The sequence below is a fragment of the Carcharhinus amblyrhynchos genome, chromosome 28, assembly GCF_965287045.1.
Source record: "Carcharhinus amblyrhynchos chromosome 28, sCarAmb.v2.hapA, whole genome shotgun sequence".
Lineage (NCBI taxonomy): Eukaryota > Metazoa > Chordata > Chondrichthyes > Carcharhiniformes > Carcharhinidae > Carcharhinus > Carcharhinus amblyrhynchos.
In genome coordinates, this window is record NC_137351.1 from 16,281,528 (window position 1) to 16,304,325 (window position 22,798).

The window sequence follows — 22,798 nt, forward strand, 5'->3', positions numbered from 1 at the left end:
TATAAAGATAAGACCTGGGTGGATTGTGGTCAGTGCAGACTCGATGGCCTCTTTCTGCACTGTAAGGATTCTATGATTCTACCTGAGTCTTCCAGTAACGTAAATCCCCATCAACAAACACATCTATCCACATAGCGCAATGGAAAGGTTCATTTCTAGAAGGTTCTGTATTTGCATTATGAAAATAAAAAGGTCTGTACATCAACATATCTGAATCAAGTCAATTTATGTTATTATTCGAAAGTTGGCTTTGGCTTTAGTATTTATATAAATTCATAGAAAATATTAAACATCTAACAAAATAAATAAACAGATCATCTAAATCATAATAGTTAATGATCATGTTTGAAAAGCTTTTTTTTAAAACATTTGCTCCTAGATTCACATATATATATATTTATATAATATTTATTTTCCTCAAACTTATAAACCAGGGTCAGTAGTGCTCGCTGAGGGGGGAGTGTTCCTTCAAAGAAATCTGAAAAATAAACAGAATACATTTTACTAAGTGTCGAGGTTTCCTTCATGTCTTGCGTTTCTTGGTGGCAGATTTGTTTTTTGTGGGTTTCTCTCTGTGCAGGTGATGGGACGATCTCAGACTCAAACTGTTCCATGATAAACATACAGATACCCAGGACATTCCCAACACTGATAGGAAGCAGCTACACTGTTAGACCAAGAGTTTAAAAACGTGGAACAATGTTCTGCAGCAGCTGATTGAGGGTCAAACACATTCTGGTTTTTCTCATCAGTCCAGTCAGGAAACTTTACACTAGAGCAAGATTACACAGCATCATTCCAGTGTAAAAACATTCAAAAACACAGAGCCAAGTAGGAACAAAGCTTTCCTACTACCGCATTTCCATTGGGCTCTCTCATTTGGCGTTGCCCCATTTTGAAGAAATTCAACGGAAAGCAATGCAGAACCTGTACAAATGGCAATGAGTCCGAAAGTATCCGGTGGCAGTTCATGGCCTGGTCACTGCTCTGGGGGACGAAGAGAGTGCAGCTTCTGGTCATCCAGACACTTCCAATATTTGAAGTTAGTTGTCAAGTACTGGATCAAGTTGGGCAGGTCAGCAAACACTGTAATCAAATTAAAAAAAGAGAAGACACACGTCAAAGAATAGATTATTAAAAAGATTAAAGAGACTGGGGTTCTTTTCTCTAGTGAAAAGGCAGGTGGGTAATCAGTCAAAGGTCTTTAAAACCGGGGGCAGATAAAAATGTTTTCCACTTGCAGGCAACCCAAAACTCAGGGCTGGCAGTCAGTAATAAGTCCAGCAGATAATCGATAGTCACTAATAAATCAAGCAGATATTCAATCAAGTTGTCAGTAATAAATCCAGAAGATTCTGCAGAAATGGCTTTATCCAGGGAATGGTTAGGGATAGAATGTGAAACTCGCTACCACAGGCAATAGCTGAAAAAAACACGTATGTTAAAGGGGATGCATGAAGGGATAGAGGGTCATAACGATCGAGTAATTTAAGGGAAGGGGAGACGTATGTGCAACTTAAACACCAACATGAATACATTGGGTGGAATGGCTTGCTTTTCCCTGTTATAAAATCAACATCATTCACATATTATCTGCTCACTTATCTGTTACTGGTGGGACTTTGCTATGCACAAACTGACTGATAGGGTAGGTAAAGTAGACTGGGAGGATAAACACAGAGCACAGATACCAACACAGACTGTTTGCACCAAGTGGTTTGGTTCTACGCTGTCTAGCTCAGTGTAACAATAGACAGAAAGACAGCTTTCTGGATTTCAGAATAATTACTGTCCTCAAAAGGTACATTAGCAGAAACATTAGCCTACACCTGGACTTAGGAGTGATATGGCTTGTGTCTCAGTACGGAACCCTCATTGTACAACAGACATCAGGTAAAGGGGACTAAAGCAGCTCCATTGAGACTATCCCCGACGAGTAAATGCATCATGCGATATGGCGGAGCTGTTTCAGTTATGGCCTTTGCAGAGCTCAGACAGATAGCAAAATAGGAGAATGAAATAAGTTGGGAAAACGTATTTGCAAAAGGACTCAAAATATTGCAAAGAATAAAAATGCTGAAAGGAATGTCAGGGATGTAAGATAATTTTAGTGACAGTGTCACATTATCTTTTGAACGAAGGAAGATATTGAGAGTTTCAGAAATTGTTAGGGAAAAATCCAGAGACTTACCATCCCAAGCATCAAACATATCTGTTATAAAATAATCAATGAAGGAGATTTGTGACTTGGGAATACTACAGGTGTTCCTATCAAACACTGGCATCACCACAGGTAATCCTTGTCGCTTCTCCTCATCCGTCTGTGAACAAGACAAAGATTAAAAGAGCTCAACTAGTCACATATTGTCTTGCATATCAAATAATGCAATACAAAAACAGAGCAGCTATCATGCGCATGTGCACTAGCCCCTTCAGTAGAATATGGTTTCCATGTCTCCAGCTTCCTATACACAAGGTTTCGGAGCTCAGTAGGGCTAAGATTCCCTGCAGGGAACAACAATATAGATATGTGATATGCCAAAGTCTGGATCAACTGTCCAACACCCTGGAATGTGATGGGTTGGCACAGGATTGGAGTATGGGGCCTCCATCTACATTTGACAGCAAGAGAAATGTTATTTTTTTTAAAAAAAATGAGAGGTTTGACGAGTTTGGCTAGTCAGGTTTGTAGGACAGCCCAGGTGCACAGTGCACCCAGTTAGGGGCACAGGCTACTGGCCTCTCAATTTTGCTCTGCCCCTTATTACAAGTTACAATAGAGCAGCACAGTGGTTGGCACTGCTGTCTCACAGCACTAGGGACCCAGGTTCGATTCCTGCTTGGGTCACTGTCTGTGTGGAGTCTGCACATTCCTCCCATGTCTGCATGAGTTTCCTTCAGCTGCTCCAGTTTCCTCACAGAGCCCAAAGATGTGTGGGTTAGGTGCATTGGTCATGCTAAATTGCCCCTTTGTGTCAGGGAGACTAGCAGGATAAATACATGGGGTTATGGGATAGGGATTGTGGTCAGTGCAGACTCAATGGGCCAAATGGCCCCTTTGTGCATTGTCGGATTCTATGATTCTAAGTTGACATAATTTGGCCAGGTTGGGCAATAGGGACAGGAGGTTTCCAGTTAAAGAAATTTCTCCAATTGAACTCCTTACCAACAGAAAAGCACCAAAAGACTCTTTCAAAGACACCAACGAAATACTAGTGGACAAAGGTATTGGAAAATGGTTAACAAACGCACACTTGGACTCCTGTGTCGAGAGTATTCAAAGGGCTGGACACTGTGATTCAGGTAGTTTTGTTTACCATGGTACTCGTTTCAGATAAATTTCACATTTAGTTTGCAAAAGAACTGAAAACAGTAAAAAATCAGTTTTTATTTGTATATTGCCTTTAACTTATGATGCCTCAAAGTATTTCAGGAAGTTAAAAACTCTTGTCAAACAGCAGGCTTTGGATTCCAGATCTTTGCGGGATGAGTTTAAGAGAATCAGGGGATTAGAAGGAAGCAGGGATGGGGGCAGGGGAAATACGGTCAGTAAGGGTGGAAGGCATGGGGTGCCCAGACGAGAAGATATAAAAGAAACCAATTGTAACTTATGCAAAATTTGTATTTCACAAAAACTGTCAGCGATATTCTTAATTCGCTACATTTCAGTATAATCAGCCCTGGAGGACGAGGAGAGAAAAAAAAATTAAAAATTCAGCTTCTCACCTGAGCAAAGTATTCTTCTGAAATACGGGCAGCCCACTCAATACAGAGCTCGAGGGGTCGGCAGGGATTGGAGATGTCCGCACATTTTATCAACATACGTTTGATCAGAATCCGGTTTTCAGGCGAGGTGAGGATGGTATTGCATGAATCTTCGTTGGTGCCACCATTCTGCAATGCAAACAGAGAAGGCACATTGTACAGCACTCAAATTGACAAGGACTAGACAGGTGGGAGATTAATGTGGTTTACTTTTATATTCTAACAGAGCATTGCTGGGTGCTAAAAGAGTAACTGCAATGGAAGGACAAGCAACAAGATAAATCTGAATTTTCAATGTTAACGCCAAGTGAACAACTTGTACACTGTACCCTCGTCACCCACCTCCCTGACAGCAGCTTATGCACAGACAGTGCCAGAACTGGGGTCCCAGTCAGCACATTCACTGATAGGTTGTTATTTGTAGGGATGCAAATCTCTCAGCCAGCTGGGGTGCAAGGAGAGGGCTGGAAAAATCATAACCGGCTGACACACTCAATGGCTTCTGAATCACAGGGTTTGGTTTCTGTACTCCTGGCTTTGCAGAGTGTATTCCAGGACAAAGCCAGAGCAACTAATTCATAACGGAGATGTGGACTGGGGACAATAAACGACTGAGCACTCAGCATGCTAGGAGAAATGAACTAACGAACATGACCTGATCCTGAAATACAAATACACCAATCACTAAAGTTGCAGCACAGGTTAGCAAGGCCACAAAAATAATTAACCAAGAACTTGGTTTTATTCCTAGAGGGACACAATTGAAAAATAGGAAGCTGCGTTAAATCTGTATCGAACCTTGGTTTAATCACACTTACGTACAGGGAGTAGTTCTCCTCAATATGTTATATGGAAAGGAGAGAGGTACTGGAGAGGGTGCGGAAAAGATTTACAAGGATGATATTGGAAATGCATGGTTTACATTTCAGGAAAGAATCTTCAGGCTGGGTCTCTTATTTCTTGAAAGGTTGAGGAGTGACCTGGAGTTCTTTAAAGCAAAGAAAATGCTTCCTCTTGTGAAAAAATCATAACTATAGGTCATCAATATAAGATATCACCAAAAACTCCAATAGGGGATTTGGAAGAAACTTCCTTACCCAATGAGTGGTGAATGTGTAGAATGCACCATCATAGGGAGTGGTCGAAGTGAGGTTAGATGCATTTAAGGGAAAGCAGGACAAGATTAAAAGGCAGAAGGTTAAGATGCTGATTTAGATGAGACAAGATGAAAGGAGGTTTGAGTGGAGTATGAATACCAGCATGGACTGGTTGGGCCAAATGGCCTGTTTCTACCTCTAACTAACATCAAGTGGCCATCTCTCACACACACATCATGGGACTTGTTCAGTGAAGTGTCCTATTTTTCATGGGCGAGATGATATTTGAAACAGTCTCATGGATATTAGAATCAGACATTTTGCCTAAAGCACAAAATCAAAATGCTGCAGATGTTGCAAATTTGAAATAAAACAGGAATAGCTGGAAATACTCAGCAGCAGATCTGGGCAGCATCTCTGAAGAGTAAGGGAATTTAATGTTAATGTTCATGAAAGGTCAACTCTGTTTCTTGCTCCGGATGCTGCCCGACCTGCTGAGTATTTCCTGTGTCTCTAATTTACTTCGCATATACCAGTCAGTTACAGCATTCACACCAAGTACACATTCCTGATTCTGGGAAGAAACCAACAAGTGCCAATCGGCTGACTACTTTTCTTGAAATAAGCTCCTCTATTGTGAGTCTTTAAACTACCTGACAGGCACGCAAGGAAATCCATAAGATATAGGATCAGAATTAGACCAGCCTATCACATCTGCTCCACCAATCAACCATGGCTGATATGATTCTCATCCTCATAACCCTCGATCCCTTTATAGATCAGGAACCTATCTATTTTGTTAAAATCATTTTAACTCCGTCAACAGGTGTCATTATATTTCAGCCACTGGGAAGTGCTCGATCTTTGTGGACAAACTAAATCAGAAGGTTAAGTTTTTTTGCCAGAATAAATGGTCTGAAATTCTTTGAAGTCAGGGGAGGGCAGACTGGAAATTCTGCATCAAATCAGAGAAATGAACTGGCCAAGTGCTAGCTGGTGGACTCTCCGCTGTTTAGAGGGTTCTCCAGGAATTGTTTTTTGCATTTGATCTGTGTGTAAATGGAAAAGTTCAAAGCACAGCAACGGATGGCCCCAAAATCTTTAGGCGATGCCCTTGTGGAAAAGTGAATGCAACCAAAAGTAAGGGTGTCAGCCTCCTTGACTAGACTTGAGTTTCTAGCTGCTATCAGGAGTTGTGGAGCTTTCTTCTGAAATTCCTGCAGTCGATGAGATGGAAACTAGTGTTTTCCCGTGTGTTCCTATAACTGCAAAGTTTACTAGGTTACTTCAGAGGACAAGTTAACCAAATTGACCAGACCAGATAAGGATGACAAGCTTCCTTTTGCTCAGAAGCTTTGTTTGAATAACCTATTAACTTGTTATGTGATCACCTTTGCTGTCAGTTACGGTACCCAACATTGTTTATTTAGACATCTAAAAATCTAGTCTTTTAAACCACAGTGACTTGGGTTTCATCCGGGTGCTCCAGTTTCCTCCCACAGTAAAAAGATGCACGGGTTAGGTGGATTGCCCAAGCTAAATTGCCCCTTAGTGTCAGGGGGGCTAGTAAGGTAAGTGCATGGGGTTACAGGGAATAGGACCTAGGTTGGATTGTGGTTGGTACAGACTCAATGGGCCAAATGGCCTAGGATTCTGTAATTTATCAAAATAAATAGCTTTTGATTGCAAACATTGGGATTTTATGATGTCCCCAGGTAGCAGATTCCTCACTGTGGTGTGAAAGCTGCAAGCTGTTGATAATATTCTGCAGAGACCAAAGCTGGCTAGAGCACCCTCCCATCAGGTTTAACTAAAACTGGTCCAAACTCAGCTGCAAACACACACAAATTACATGCATGCAAACTTCCTCCATTTGCTGTGGAAATTCAGAGATGTATCGGAGAAACCCTGAACCGTTGTCACTTTTGTTTTTTTGTTAGGGGGAGGGGGGGTTGGGGGGGGGGGGGCGGGGGGAGGTGGTGGGATAAGTGAATAATCAAAAACTAGTAAGACATTAAATTCCTGTATTTTGGAACATTGGCCAGAACACACTTCACCCTGCCCGCCACGGAATTGGAGCGAGCGAGCATTCGAGAACGGAAATCTCCTTTGACATCGGGCGGGAATTCCTAGTCTTGCCCAAGCGATGCTGTAACATCCCGTCCATTAAGTCAGGTTGATTGAGATGTAGCTCCCAGTTCCAGATAAAACTGAGCCACACGTCAACCCAGACTGCAATTGTTTGGTGGTGTTGGGGCTAATCATACAGATCCTGCATCACCACACAGGATTCACACAACCCAGAACCAGCTCCACAAATGTGAAGGAACTATAACTGCCTGACCAGAGATATCCCTTTCCAGTGGCAGGACCCTCGTGCTCAAATTATTTTGTTTCCAATTTAACCCAATCAACAAAAGCTTTTTACTTGTAAAGTCTGATGGAGGCATGGCTGGTTAGCATGGAGCACTACATCCAATCCTCACGCTCTGTGCAGAAATCCTTCAGGAGCTGACTGGTTTTGAATGATTCCCCAAATCACTTCCAAGCATCCAAACAACTCCAAGTTATACAACTGCTTCCAGTCCCCTCCCAGAATGAACTGCCACTGTCCCGATTGCGGAAGGCACGGTTCCGGTAATGATGGAAGATTGCTCACGTGGAGGATTTCACAAATAAATTAATTGTAGGTTTTCTCACTTCAATGTCACCTGGGAACTTTGAAAACCCCAAATATCATCAGCATAACCTTAACCGCCACTGGCACCATGAAGATGCTGCCCGACAGCAAATCTGTTAGATATGCAAGTGACCTGTCACCTAATGCATCTGGATTCCCACACCTGTTACTCCTTCATGTTACAGACATGCGCAGTGTTACAGACATGCACACAGTTACACACAGTTACAGACACATGCATACACAGTTAAAGAATGTCTCCCACTTCTTACCCCAGCACTGTGCTCCTCCAGTCCAGCCAAAGGCTTGTTGATGCTGTTTACAAATTTGTTGACGTGTTCAAAGTGTTTTGTCATCTCTGTCGCAAGGACCATGTCGATAATAGCTTGTCGGAGTGTCCGGTATTCATTCCTGCCCAAAAATGTTCACTCTCAATTTAACAATAAATGTGCATTATGTCACACCGTTAGTGTAAGGAAATGACCCAAGATGCATTATTAGACATTGAGCTACATGGAGACAAGGACTGGTGACAAACAGATGGATCTTAATCAGCGGTGGAGGGATAGAGAGGATTAGAAACCGAACAAGTTCAGGCTAAAGGCATGTTGAAGGGACCAGGGCAGATTCTCGAGGGATCATAGAATCCTTACTGTGCATGAGGCCATTCAGCCCATTGAGTTGGCACTGACTCTCTGACAGAGGGGAAGGAGCGTCTTTCCCTTTTGCCCTATCCCTATAACCCCAAACCTTTTCCATAGCAAATCCATCTAACCTACACATCTTGCAACACTAAGGCGTAATTTAGCATGGCCAATCCACCTAACTTACACATTTGAACTGAGGGGGGGAAACTGGGACACCCAGAGGAAACCCATGCAGACCCAGGAAGAATGTGCAAACTCCACACAGGCAGTGACTCAAGGCCAGAATCAAGCCTGGGTCCCTGGCACTGTGAGGCAGCACCGTTAACCACTGCATGGTGACACAAAGATTTGGGAGGGTTATGGGGCTGGACAAGGTTACAGAGATGGGAAAGGCAAGATGATAGAAGAATTTGAACAGAACATTGAGAATTTTAACATTGAGGTGTTGGTGAACTGGGTGTGAATATAGCTCAGCTAGCAGAGGTGATTTGTGGGTGAGGATATGGGCAGCAGAGCTTGAGATGGACAGATGTTTATGAAGGATGCAAGGAATGAAACAATCACATCCGCAGCAACAGCCAAAAGCAAACCCCATCAGTCTCTTACTCAGTCACAGAATACAGCACTGGTTACAAATAAAAATTAACATCCAATTATCACGAGAAGCCAGAATAAGATTAATTATTTAAACCAATTGATAAAGTAGCAACAGCTGCAACTTGAAATACTAACTGGGCAACACACAGGAGGGCTGGAATCGAGAAATTCAGCTCTCACTCTCTCTTGCTCAATTAGTGAATGTCTCTCAGTTGCTGGGAATACAGCTCTCTCAGGCAATGAGTTTAGTAACTCCTCCCTCCCAGCATGAATACGAGGGCTGGGCCAGATTTTGAGGGAAAGAGTGACATTTCTCCCATAACTCAGTTACCCAATGAATGTGTCACAGCAACAGCAAGAAAACATAAAGAGAAGATTTCTGGCTGCTTAAGAATGTAAACAGCTATTGAAGCATCCATAAAACCCCTCTCCTTTCATGTTTTATTTAGGGTTCTTCAGGTGATTGTAAATTAAACTATTGCTCAGTACAGTGGCCTGACTGGAGATTTCTGGCCACATAACGAACACCGGACTTCACATTTCCCATCCTGTTAGTAAAGACTCCACTTTGTTTCCCGTGTGTGTTGGAGCCACAGTTGAAAAGTGTAGAAGCTCGTTTCCCTAGGAGATCATTCCAGCTGTGCTAGGTCGAATCCACTCATCTAAGATTGTGTTCTCTCCAGAAGCATTGTAAATATTAATTAAACAGCCCTTCCACTCTGCTTGCTCAAGATGTATCTACATATCAAAGTAGTCCATTTCATAATGCAAATTCTTTTCTGCCAGTCCATTACACACACACCAGGTCCAAGATGCTTTAAACGCAACTAACAATGTTGAATCAGGTATACCACAAGTCACACATTCAGGGTCAAGCCATCCATCTATCTGATCACTATTCGAGAAAGAACATCTCATCTACACTAGCCCAACAGATATATCACACACAAGACAGCCCTGTGAGATTTGAACCGAATTAAGCTTTGTGCTGTAAACTCTTCATCTAAAATGATCTGTTTTGCTCCTTGTAGAATCCTTAGCAGTGTAAAGCTTCACCATCTCAGAATTTATTCAGCATTTATACCAGGCAGGATTTATTCAGTAAGTCTGCTAAAGAAGTAAAGTCCTGTGGCTAACATGCTGCAGGCAGCTGGAATTGGCTGCACGAAAAGCTCATGCTGCCAACACAAGAACGCTATGCTAATATTTCATTCCCTCATCTATTAAACTCTTATTTAAATATGGTGCTTCCACATCTCCTGATTTTTTTTAAAATCAGATGTCGTTGGACATGATATATGCATCCCTCAGCCAACATCACACAAAGTAATATATGATCATTTATCCCACTGTTACTTATGGGACTTCCAGTACAAACTGGCTGCTGCTCATTTTCCAAATTGCAAGTGATCTCACTTCTGCAGCTCAGACATAAGCCGTGACCATGAATGACACACACATTGTGCTGTTGGTACGTTCTAGTGCAGCCCAGACTCGGACTGTCAAAGTGTGATGACTTCAGGCAGGCTAATGAGGTTAGTTTGCTAGAGTATGAAAAGAGGTTCCTGACGAATCTTAATTAAATCAGGGAGCCTTATGCTCCCTATTTAAAACAGGTGTGTCAGACTCCCAGCCTGCATTTAGCAGACTGGCGAGCTAGCTGTGTACAGATGTAAGTGTGTAAATAAAGTAACCTGATGACAGGACTTTCGCCTCCATGGAGTTCATTACTGGTTAAGGATCCTTGATCAATTTTATTTTTTATTTTTAAAATATATTTTAATAAAAGTATAATCTTTTTCGCAGTAGACAATGCTGCAAATAATGAGTTAATTCACCTGTTGCTTATGCTTTTGCCTAAAGGTCAATGATCAGAGCACTAGATCTAAGCATGTAATGATTGCAGAATCAAAACCAGATTAATTAAATACTAGTTAGCTCCCTTCAATTCTCTTCTGGTTCTTTCTCCATTTACAAACACAAAATAGGATCAGGAATTGGCCATTTGGCCCCACAAGTCTGCTCCTCCATTTAATAAGATCATGGCTGATCTGTTTAAGTTCCACATTCTCCATCTACTCCACATAACCTTTGATTCCTTTGTCTAACAAGAATCTATCTACTTCTGCTTAAAAATATTCAATGACCCCACCTCCAAAAGAAAAACAAATTCTCCTTAGCTGTGTCCTAAAAAGGATGACCTAATTTTAAAACTGTGCCCCCTAGTTCTGGACTTGCCCAGAGGGTGAGGATACAGTCTTTCTTAAACTGCAGCTAGAATCCTTTCTGCGAAAAATGGCACAGCAAATCTCCAAGTGCAACTAAGGCCAGGATCATTTTCCAATGGGTCTCAGACTCCTTACCTCTCCATGTTCTTGAAGATGTTACATTTATCGTCCCGTGTGGTCAGTTGGAATGCTAGTGCTGCATGGTGGCTCTCCAAAACTGCCGTATCGTTGTAAAGAAGTGCTAGTTCACTGCCCGCATTGCACAGGAAAGAGTTAGTCCTGCCGGGATGGTCCACATCGTGCACCGTGGCTGCAATGAGAGCTGCCACTTCGTCAGTCCGGTCCAAGCTTTGCTGAAAGATGGACACAGTGCTCAAAATAACCTGAAGATGCTCTTGGCTGAAGAGTGAACAGTAAAATTTAAACAATAATACAGAGTGATTTCAGAATTGAGAGCTGATGTAGTGCTTTTCCCAATCAGTTTAAAATGATAAAATGGAAAGTACACACAAGCACAAGGGGATGTGCAGAATAATTATCTGTACATTTAAAAACGTTTGTGCTAGTTTTGGTGAAAGCTAACGATCTGATTTGATACAATACACCTAGAATCTTAGAAACCTCATAACAAAGGAGATTATTCAATCCACTGTGTCTCAGTGAAGACCAACAACCCATCCCAACCCCACCTTCCACCACCATGAGTGGAATTCTTCATTTAGACACAAAAGAGACAGACATGAAAGTGGACCAGGTCGTACTGAATGGTGCAGTAAGCTTCAGAGGCCAAATGGCTATTCTTTAAAAATTTATTTATGGGACGTAGACATTGCTGGCTAGGTCAGCATTTCCTTTCTATCCCTAGTTGCCTTAAGATGGTGGTGAGCTGCCTTCTTAAACCACTGCAGGCCATGCGGTGTAGGTACACCCACATTGCTCTTAGGGAGGAAGTTCCAGCAATTTGACCCAGTGACAGTGAAGGAACAGTGATATATTTCCAAGTCAGGATGGTGAATGACTTGGCTGGGAACTTCCAAGTGGTGGTACTCCCATGTGTCTGCTTCCCTTGTCCTTCTAGGTGGTAGAGGTCATGGGTTTAGATGGTGTAAAGAGTCTTGGTGAGTTCCTGCAGTGCATATTGTAGACGGTACACACAGCTGCTACTGTGCAGAGTGGTCAAAGGATTGAACGTTTGTGGATGGTGTGCTAATCAAGCAGGCTGCTTCGTTCTGGATGGTGACAGAGTGTTGGTAGAGCTGCATTCATCCAGCAAGTGGAAAATATTCCCTCACAATTCTGACTTGTGCCACTAGATGGTAGACTGACTTTGGGCTTTCTTGCTACTTCTGTTTAATGAGAGTTTCTGTTTTGACATCCTCTTAGGCAGCAAGTACCAGACTCACCAGCTTCCGAGTAAAAAAAAGTTTCATCATCCTCTCCCTGCTCCTTCAATCACTGTGCCCTGATTTATCAGCCCGCTCTCAGGGTAACCAGAGTCTTTATTTGCTCGAGCAAGGCTTCCAATTGTACGGATCTCACCAGCCTCTGCTCCGAGGAGCACAACACCAGTCTAAACTTCTTTCATTACTAATAGATTCCAGTCTTAACAATACACTTGTTACTCCTTTTCACCCACTCTAGGGCTACCTCAACCTTCCTGTAATGCAGTGACCAGAACTGTACACAGTACTCAAGCTATGGTCCAACTAATATCATATGACCCTGTAGTTAGTTTCCATTGCATAACTCACCCCCCAACACCATTATGGCAGCAACATCAACAGAACCTGCAGCAGCTCGAGAAGGTCCAACATAAGCTGTTCAGGGTGACTAGCAATGGGTAATAAATGCTGTTGGAATCCAGGCTTTCAGAATTAATTAACCCTAACTCTCAAGTTCTGAATTCAGAGTGATAATCCTTATTAGTGACAGTGGTTATATTTTATTCCGTGTAAGCATGACTTCACACGCATTAATATCTGAGCAGTTGTATTAAAGAACAACAACTTTACTATTATATCCAATAACTACTCCCTGGTGGTCACATCAGATCTCCACAATGTCTGCACTCGGGGAATCCTCATACAACAAACCATGTGGGAGACCATTTTAACCCAATCATTACTTGCCATTATTTATTACAAGAGATGTTCTTTAACCATTAGCCTTCCCAAACCTACGACAGATGTTCATTCTTTGACTTCTCGAGTGCAGAATCTCACCAGTTCACAAATATTTCAATGTCAGGCTTGACTAAAGCAATAACACAGTGCTCAGTTATTCTCCCTAGGCCCAGACATATCTAGGCCTCAGACTTTGCTAGGCATTTATCTTTCACTCTCTCAGAAAGCTCCCTGTTTAAGCATTCCGCTAGATTTCTGAAGTGTACCCATTGTCACTGATTAACTAAATCTTAAAGAAATGTGCTGTTATAGTACGTTAGTTAGCTTTTGTTAATTAGCAAGACAGCCAAGGTAAGGATCTTCCAGGATTCTTACAGACCGCATCCCAAGAACATGTTTTTTAAATGAGTATTGTTGTCACAGGATGAGGAAAGTCACTGGGAGGAGAAGGTCCCTTTGAAGGAATGGAAATTTTCTTTTAGAAAATGTCCTAACTCACCTTAACTCTTTCCTTACAAAGGAAATAAGCAGTCGCATGCAGCACATCTGCAGAATGTGTCGAGTTGTGGTAGGAATTCGAGGAGTGGTAATTTGCTTCAATAACTTGTAACCAGGAGCGTAATACTGACTCAGAACAGTTTAAAAATTCACAAACTCCAAAGCGCGAAAATGTTTTCAGCCCAAGATAGACCAGAGGCCTAGATAAAAGGATGAGAGGTTTAGAGAGGATGTCTGCCAACAGGTTTTATTTTGTCATGGACTAAGAATTGGGCATATCCATTTGTATAATTTCTCAGATTAAATCCTTTTCCTGCTTCTTCCCCCGCCGAACCACAAATCTTGATCCAAAATGATTACAGGACAGTACCAAAGGAATTTTAGGAAAACCTTGCTTCGTGAAGTCAGAGTCATAGAGGTTTATAGCATAGAAACAGACCATTCAGCCCAACTTGTCCATGCTGCCTTTTTTCTGAAAACCCCTAAAGTCCCAATTGCTCGCATTTGGCCCATGTCCCTCTATACCCATCTTACCCACGTAACTGTCTAAATGCTTTTTAAAAGACAAAATTGTACCCCACCTCTACTACTACCTCTGGCAGCTTGTTCCAGACACTCATCACTCTGAAAAAATTGCCCCTCTGTACACTTTTGTGTCTCTCCCCTCTCACCTTAAACCTATGCCCTCTAGTTTTAGACTCCACTACCTTTGGGAAAAGATATGACTATCTAGCTGATCTATGCCCCTCTATTTTATAGACCTCTATAAAGGTCTATAAAAGTTGTAGCCTTTCTATGAACCTCAGGGAAAGACAAATAATGTTAGTACTCTTCCATGTAAATCTCTGGCTAACAATTCACCTGAGGCCCCAAGCCAAGAGTCCTATTGTTTAGTGATGCAGATAAGCTCACTAACTTGGCCAGTCAATCGACATCACAAATTGTCAGCTATTAACCAGCATTCTAAACTTCAGACAAGTGTTGCCTTCAATATTCTTACAACAAATACAGCCACAAATGCAAAAAATATTACTGACAGTGCTCCAATTACACCGATGCACAAGGAGATAGACATCACATCCAAATGTGTTGAAGCTGCAAACTCTGAACAGTCTCAAGGCTAGATACTGATTACCTGTCTTGGTTGGCCATATTCAACTGAATTTGGGTATGGAGTAATGCTCAGGATTAGAAGGCAGCAAAAGCGCTATGGGCTGCTCCTGCCTTTGAGGGGGGGAGAGCTGACTGGCGGTAATTTAACTTGAGTGGTGAGGGAGAAGTGGGGCCTACATGAACAACCACAGCCAGTATAGGAATTGAACCCGTGCTATTGGCCTTGTTCTGCATCACAAAGTGGCTGACCAGCCAACTGAGCTAAACCGAGCCCCAAGGCACTAATCCAATCACAAGTTCAGAAATGATTTCCACTTAGGTCAGAGTATGCTCCAGGTCTGACACTGCCACATTACATTGTGCTGGGCATTTATACCTCAAGTTAGCATCCGAAATCTGTAACTAATCCAAAGGGGTTTGAGTGAAAAAAGCCATTAGTTATTGGGAGACATGTTCTCAAAGAACCATATCACAATGCACATTTAGAAAGAATTGGACTTATCACAACAAACACCAGCATATTCCCACAGCTCTGTCAATGGGATAAAAACATCCATAAGTGCTTCACAGGAACATTATAAAAGAAAATTTGATACGGAGCCACAGGAGGCAATATGATGGCAAATGACCAAAGCTTGGTCAAAGAGGGACATTTTAAGGGGAAGGTGGGGCGGAGAGACAAAGAGATGGGGAGGGAGGTGGGGGTAAAGAGAGGAAAGCTGGATTGAGGGGTGTAGAGGATAAGAGAAGGCATGGCTGCCAGTGGTGGTGAGATTAAAATCAGAGGTGGTCAAGAGGCTAGGATTAGACAAAATAAAGTTTGAGATGGCTAGAAATGAGACTGATGTTACCATGAATGATATCAATTTGCGTTTATATAGCACTGTTAACATGGGAGGGTGGGGTCACATTGAAGAGGTGGGCTTGATGGGAATAGTGGTAGGCACTGCCAGAGCAGGGAGTACAACCAAGGCAAGGACAGAGATGGGTACGGACGGGGCTGCTAGATTCAGATGTTATGGGTGAGAATGGGGAATGATCCCACTGTGAAATGGGAAGTGAAATATTTAGTATGAAGTCTATTACAAGTTTGAGGTCACAAAGGCATCCTCTTGCCAGAATCATCACCCCACTCCAATGAAACAAAAGGAACTGCTGTACATTGACTGATGAAAAGGCCCCACTCCACACACCCATTCCCCAATGGGAGATCAGAAAGTGAATGCATTTTATTGACCCTGTTTCTGACAAGTTGGTTCTGCTGCTGCACCGACTGATCTACAGCATAGTATCACTCACCGTCACTCCCATTTATATACTCGCTCAGATTCAAGTCTTGTAATAGGGCATTCACTCGTTAACAACTTTCTAAAAATATGAGCTGAACTGTAACATTCCAATTCTTCAAGAAGTGGCCCAGTTTAACCAGCTGCAGGATCAGATCATTTCACCATTCTGATATCTAACCATCATTAGTTTCAGTCTCTTCCCAACCTGCTGATTGCTCCAATAATTTAAATTTACCTTTTGTGTGTTGCAGCCTCCAATTCAAATATATCAAAGTCCCAGGAATCCTCATTTTCCATGGTTTCCATTATCCTCGGGGGAATATCGTGTAGCGAGACAGGAATATGGAAATGAGCGTGAATCGTATGGGCATCTGAGGCAAAAAGACACACAAAGAAAATCAGTCATCAAAGGATCACAATAAACCACACATAAATCACCAAAGGAATAGTTATATATAGTTTGAGTTTATAATGACAGGAACAGAGGAAAACACAGCAAGTTGCACAGATGGGAGCAGGAAGTTACAGCAGACATTGACAGACAGGAACTCAATGTTGAGAAGTGAGATTGTGTGTTTAGGATCCTGAGAAACAGAAGTCAGAATATTTTATTAATGGTGAATAAGGTTATTTAAGTACATTAGCAGAAAGTCTAGGCTTATTATTCAAAGTCAAGCTTGGATAAGATACTGGTGTCTGTCATTAAGGAAAGTATAACTAAGCATTTGAACAAAAATCAGCTAATCAGAGGGAGCCAGCTTTATTCTACTTTGGGTGAGTGTGCCTCATGAATCGAGTTGAATCTGAAGAGATGACAGTAGTGGTTAAGACTGCGTCTATGAATGTTATTTAGATGGATTTCCAGAAGGCATTTGACAAGGTTCTATACCTGAGATTGATAATGAAAATGAGAACACGATTGGAGGCAGCTTAGGTTTGGATTAGCATTAGTTAAGAGTAGAGAGGGTACTGTACGCAGGGGTAATGGGCATACACTCAGTGACAGAATGTGATATGTAGTGTTTCGACCATCCCCGCACCAGGAAATTGTTACACTGGGGACCCCACTTTATAGTAGATTCCTAAATGACTAAATAAACGGCTAGAGAGCTGTATTTTTATGTTCCCTGATCAGGCTAACAGTAAACGATTTAATAGGAGCTGGAAGTTAAGGGAATAGAGACAGGAAGTGAGTGCACAAAACTAGCAGATGGGCGTTCAATGTGGGAAAGCAAGACATTATCCATTTTGGATCAGCAAGGTAGCACAGAATAGCGAGGAGCTAGGAATGTGAACAGAACAATTTACAGATAGAGCGGAGAAATGGGGAGTGCTCTCTTTGGAGAAGAGAATGATCAGAACAAAGTAGGTCTGGAGAAACTGTTCCCATTGGTCAGAGGATCCAGGACCAAAAGACTTAGATTTAAGATAATGGCAAAGAAGCAATGAGGGAAAGCGGTTTGAAATGGTAAATGGTCAGGATCTGGGATTCGCAGCAAATGATTAGGATCTGGGATTCATATAGCGAATGGTCAGGATCTGGGATTCACTGTCCAAGTGTGTGGTGGAGGCTATCTAAAGGGAATAGAATTTCTTTTTAATTCATTCAAGGGATGTGGCATCACTGGCATTTACTGCCCATCTCTACTGCTCTCAAGGTCAAACTCCGAGTTTTTGGAGCTGCACTCATCCTGATAAGTGGAAAGGATTTCATCAAAGTCCTGACTTGTGCCTAGTAGACGGTGGATAGGCTTTGGGGAGTCAGGAGGTGAGTTACTCGCCGCTGTATTCCTAGCCTCTGATCTGCTCTTGTAGCAACTGTTTATATAGCTAGTCCAGTTCAGTTTCTGGTCAATGTTAACACCCCCCACCTCAACCTCCCCCCAACGGCCCCAAAGATGTGGATATTAAAAGATTCAGCGATGGCAAAGACATTGAATGACAAGGAGTTATGGTTAGATATTCTCTTGAGATGGTCATTGCCTGGCACTTGTGCCGTGAATGTTACTTACTAAATTGTAGTCGAGTAGAATTCTGCTGTTGCCCCATGCCCTTCATGGATGCCTAGTCTTGAGTTGCTAAATCTGTTCAAAATCTATCCCATTTAGCACAGTGGCAGTGCCACACAACTCAATTTGAAGATGGGACTTTGCGATCTCACTGTGCAGGCAGCACGATGATTAACACTGCTGCCTCAGCACCAAGGACACAGGTTTGATTCCCGGCTTGAGTCACTATCCGTGCGAAGCAAATGCCCACAACACGGGGGAAAATAATTGAGTGAAATCTGGAACTCAGGTTCTGACCAAGTCTCAAAAAGGTCAAACAAAAGTCTGAGGTTATGGAACCAAGGCAGATAGTCAAGAGTTAAATATACAGATCAGACGATGAGCTACTGAATGGTAGAACAACCCAGAGGTTGGTTGAAAGGACCATTCCTGTTATCGCAAGACTAAAAACTGTGGAGGAATAAAGGAATTTTGATGTGCAACTATACAAAATATTAAATGTTCATGGACAAGTACAGAACATAATCAGAAAGGCCAATGGAAATGTTGCTCCTTATGTTAAAGGGAACTAAAATACAGAAATGAGGAGGTGATGCGTCTGTTGTACAAAGCATTGGTCACATTCCAGCTGCAGTCCTGTGTTCAGGAAGAACATACTGCCTTGAGGGGTTTAGTACAGATTCACGATAGCACCAATGGGGTTTAAAGAGTTATAACGGAATTCCATAAATTTTGGAGTTTAAGAAGTTGTAGGCGATCGAATCAATGAATTTTAAGGCAGTATCGTTGTCCTTTTCTCTATAGATTTGCCATCGGCCCTCACTGAAAAGGCCCTGACCCACTGCCCTTGCAAAACCTCCGTTTCCTTTCCAAAGTCCTTGAATGTATTGTCACCTTCCAAACCGGTGTCCATCTTTTCCAGAACTCCAAGCTTAAACCCCTCCAATCAGGTTACCACCCCTGCTACAGCACTCAAACAGTTCTTACCAAAGTCACAAATGACATCCTATCCAACTGTGACAAAAGTAAACTTCCCCTCAGGTCCTGTTTGCAGCTTTTGCATGGCTGACCACATCATTCTTCTCCTACACACGCACTAGCATTAGGTTCCACTCATATCTAATTGTTGCCAGCGTATCATTTGCAATGGCTTCCTTTTCTGTTCCCACACTGTTACCTCTGGTGTCCTCCAAGCATCCATTGCTTTTCCCTTCTTATTTCTCATCTACATGATACCCCTTCGAGACATTAGGAAGCACTGTTAGTTTCCACATGTACATTGCCGACACTCAGCCTGAACCTCATCACTCTGTCTCGACTCCTCCACCCTCGCTAAATTATTCAACTGCTCATCTGACATCTAATACTGGATCAGCAAAAACTCCCTGCAAATAAGTACTGAAAAGCTGAAGCCATAGTTTCATTACTTGCTCCAAACCATGTTCCCTTGATGCCAAGTCCATCCCTCTCCATAGCAAGTCCATTATTAAACCAGTCTGCTCATAACGCTGGTGTCACATTAAATCCCAAAGGTCTGTCATGAGCTCATTGAATGGCAGAGCAGACCCGATGGGCCAAATGGTCTACATCTACTCCTACATCTTATGGTCAAACTCTGCTGCTTGCATTTTAACTTGCACCAAGTCCTACTCCTTTATCACCCTTGTGCTTGCTGACCTGTACTGACTCTCAGTTAAGTAACATCTTGTTGTTAAAACTCCTCCACTGTCACACCCCTCCAGCCCCACCGCTCTCACATATCTGCTCATTAAATTCAGCTTTCTGGGACAGCCCCAATTTTAATCACTCCAACATCAATAACTGCACCTTCAGCTGCCTAGAGCCTAAACTCTGGAATTCCTTCCCTAAACTTCTCCACTTCACTTTCCTGCTTTAAGACATTCCTTAAAACCCCTCTCTCTGACAAGCTTTTGGTCATCTGACCTAATATCCCCTTAAGCAGCATTACGTCATTATTGTTTGATAGCTGCTCCAGAAGCACCAGGGGATGTTTTATTACATTAAAAGCCCTATATCAGTACAATATGTTTTTGTTGAAGGGATTTGATTGAGTAGATGCAAAGAACTGTTTTCTACTGGTAGAGGCTTCAGAACAAAGGACATAATCCTAAAATGAATGCAAGGCCACTTAGGAGCAACTCTTTTCTGCTCACACCGAGGATAATGGAAATCTAGAACTTTCTCCCCAAAGGCTGAAAACAGAGATTAACAAATGAGATCTGAATGTGAAGGAATGAGGCAAAGGCCAGTATATGGGGTTTGATCAATTACAAGCTAATAAACTCTAATGTAGGACAGAGTGGAGGGGCTTTGTCTCTTCCTTTATTGCATCAATGCTTGCTCATTAGAAATTGAAAGGCAATAAAATCCATGAGAAAAATACAAACATACATATTAGGAGCAGGAGGGGGCCACTCGGTCCCTCAAGCCTGTCCCAGCATTCAATAAGATCATGGCGGATTGGATTGCAACCTCAACTCCACATTCCCACCTATCCTCAATAACCTTCCACTTCTTTTAATTGATAATTAATCTAGCCCTGCCTTAAATTTCTTTCAAAATCAAATATTAACTCCAAATGTCAGTCCAGCTGGAAGAGTTCAACTTACTTTTGGTGAAGATATATTCATTTCCAGATAGTCTCCGCAAACCATCCTGTAGATAGCAAGAGAGGAGAATTAGAGCAATAACATGATTACCAACAAGTTGCTACAATACCCTCTGATAAAATTTCACCATCGTCATGTTTATAAGAATGTGATTATGAAATACAGGAGTAGCCATTCAGCCCCTAGAGCATGCTCCACCTGCCACCATTCAATATATTCGTGCTGACCTAAACATGGCCTTAAATGCACTTTCCTGCCTGTCCCCCATAACCCTGAACTCCCTTGATGATCAAAAATCTAACTCGACTACAAGAGGGCACAGGTTTAAGATGAGAGGTGGTAAGTTTAGGGGACACATGCAGATAAAGTTTTCCTACAGACAGTGATGGGTTCCTGGGACACACTGCCAGTGGAAGCAAGCACATTAGCAACATTCAAAGTGTATCCAGACAGACACGAACAAGAGACAAATAGGGATAGAAATCACATATCAGCGCAGGCTTGGTGGGCTGAAGGGCCTGTCCCTGTGTTGTAATGTTCTTTGAATATACTGAATGAGCCCGTCTCCACTGCTTTCTGGGGAAGATTATTCCAAAACATGATGCTGCACCTGCATTCTAACTTTTTGTGATTCATGTGTAATATCCAGATCCCCCTATGCTGCAGAATTCTGCACTCCATCTCTCTTGTTTTAATTCACTTGTGGCACAAGGGCATCACCGGCTGGATAGCATTTATTGCCCATCCCTTGTTGCCCTTGAATTGGGTGGCTTGCCAGGCCATTTCAGGGAGCAATTGAGAGTCTGCCAAATTGCCGTGGTTCTAGTCATATGTCTCAAAGTAAGGATGTCAGATTTCCTTCCCTAAAGGACATTAGTGAACTAGATGGGCTTTCCCAACAATTGTCAATGGTCTCATGGTCATCAGTAGATTCTTAATTCCAGATTTTAAAAGAATTGAATTTGAAACACAATCCCCAAAACAATGGCTGAGTTTCTGGAGTAATAGTCCAGCGATTATACCACTCGGCCAGCACCTCCCCTCTCTACTTAAACAATATTATGCTTTTGTGGTCTTCCTGTCAAAATGGACAACTTCATATTTTCACACATTGTATTCCATCTGTTAATTTTTTGCCCTAACCTGCCTGTGCCTCTTGACAGCTCTTTGTATCCTCCTCACAACTTACTTTCCTATCCATGTTTAGTCTTCAGCAAATTTGGCCAGAAATACACTCTGGTCTTCATCCAGGTCATTAACATAGATTGCAAATATTGAGGCCCTGGCACTTATCACTGCGGCATTCCATTAGTTCCAACTTGCTAACCTGAAAAAGATCCAGTTATCTGTAAGTCTATTTCTTGTTAACTAATCAATCCTTATCCATCCCTGCAAATACGCTACTCCAAACACCAGGAGTTCTTATCTTGCTTAATAATATTTTGTTTTCTGTCTTAAGCGGTAAGTTTGAGAGCCCAGCTAATGGGCTGCTGAGTAAATGGTTCAGTAGTTTATGCCCGAGTGTGTTAGTTAGTGAACAGGAGATGCTCATTTTAACAGAACTGCAATCACTCAATTTGCAAGTTCAATGCTTCACATCTTTGCCATCTATTTGTATCGAATAAACATGCAGTAAACATATGCTTTTTCAAAAAAAAAGGAGTCTGTAACACCTGGGAACCAAAAGCACTGAAGACTTGCTGATCACACTTCAATCTCAAGTCAGTCTTGCAGTTTTGGGTGCCGCACCTGCGCAAGGATATTTTGGCCCTGGAGGGAGTGCAGAGGAGGTTTACTAGGCTGATACCGGAGTTGAGGGGATTGAGCTATGAGGAGAGGCTGAATAAACTAGGCTTGTACTCGTTAGAGTTTAGAAGAATGAGGGGAGATCTCATTGAGATGTATAAGATGATGAATGGGATGGATAGGATAGAGGTGGAGAGACTCTTCCCGCTCAAAAAAGACAGTAGGACTAGGGGGCACAGCCTCAAGATAAAGGGGAGGCGGTTTAGAACGGAGTTGAGGAGGAACTTCTTCACTCAAAGGGTGGTGAATCTCTGGAATTCTCTGCCCGTTGAAGTGGTGGAGGCTGCCTCGCTAAATATTTTTAAGAAGCGGGTTG

The 22,798-nt window shown here is 42.3% G+C and overlaps 1 protein-coding gene across 3 annotated transcripts in view; it reads right to left on the reverse strand.

Moving 5' to 3' along the window:
- Positions 1-207: 207 nt before the first annotated feature.
- pde8a (phosphodiesterase 8A) overlaps positions 208-22,798 on the reverse strand; it is a 109,681-nt gene continuing 87,090 nt past the window's right edge. For all 3 annotated transcript variants that reach the window (XM_080214215.1, XM_080214217.1, XM_080214216.1), the window contains exons 15-22: positions 20,677-20,722; positions 16,273-16,408; positions 13,637-13,835; positions 11,150-11,367; positions 7,815-7,953; positions 3,727-3,894; positions 2,192-2,321; positions 208-1,086 (exon numbers count right to left, since the gene is read on the reverse strand). In XM_080214215.1, the coding sequence (XP_080070341.1) occupies positions 980-1,086; positions 2,192-2,321; positions 3,727-3,894; positions 7,815-7,953; positions 11,150-11,367; positions 13,637-13,835; positions 16,273-16,408; positions 20,677-20,722 (1,143 nt within the window). In that variant the 3' untranslated portion in view covers positions 208-979. The remainder of the gene's footprint in view (positions 1,087-2,191; positions 2,322-3,726; positions 3,895-7,814; positions 7,954-11,149; positions 11,368-13,636; positions 13,836-16,272; positions 16,409-20,676; positions 20,723-22,798) is intronic.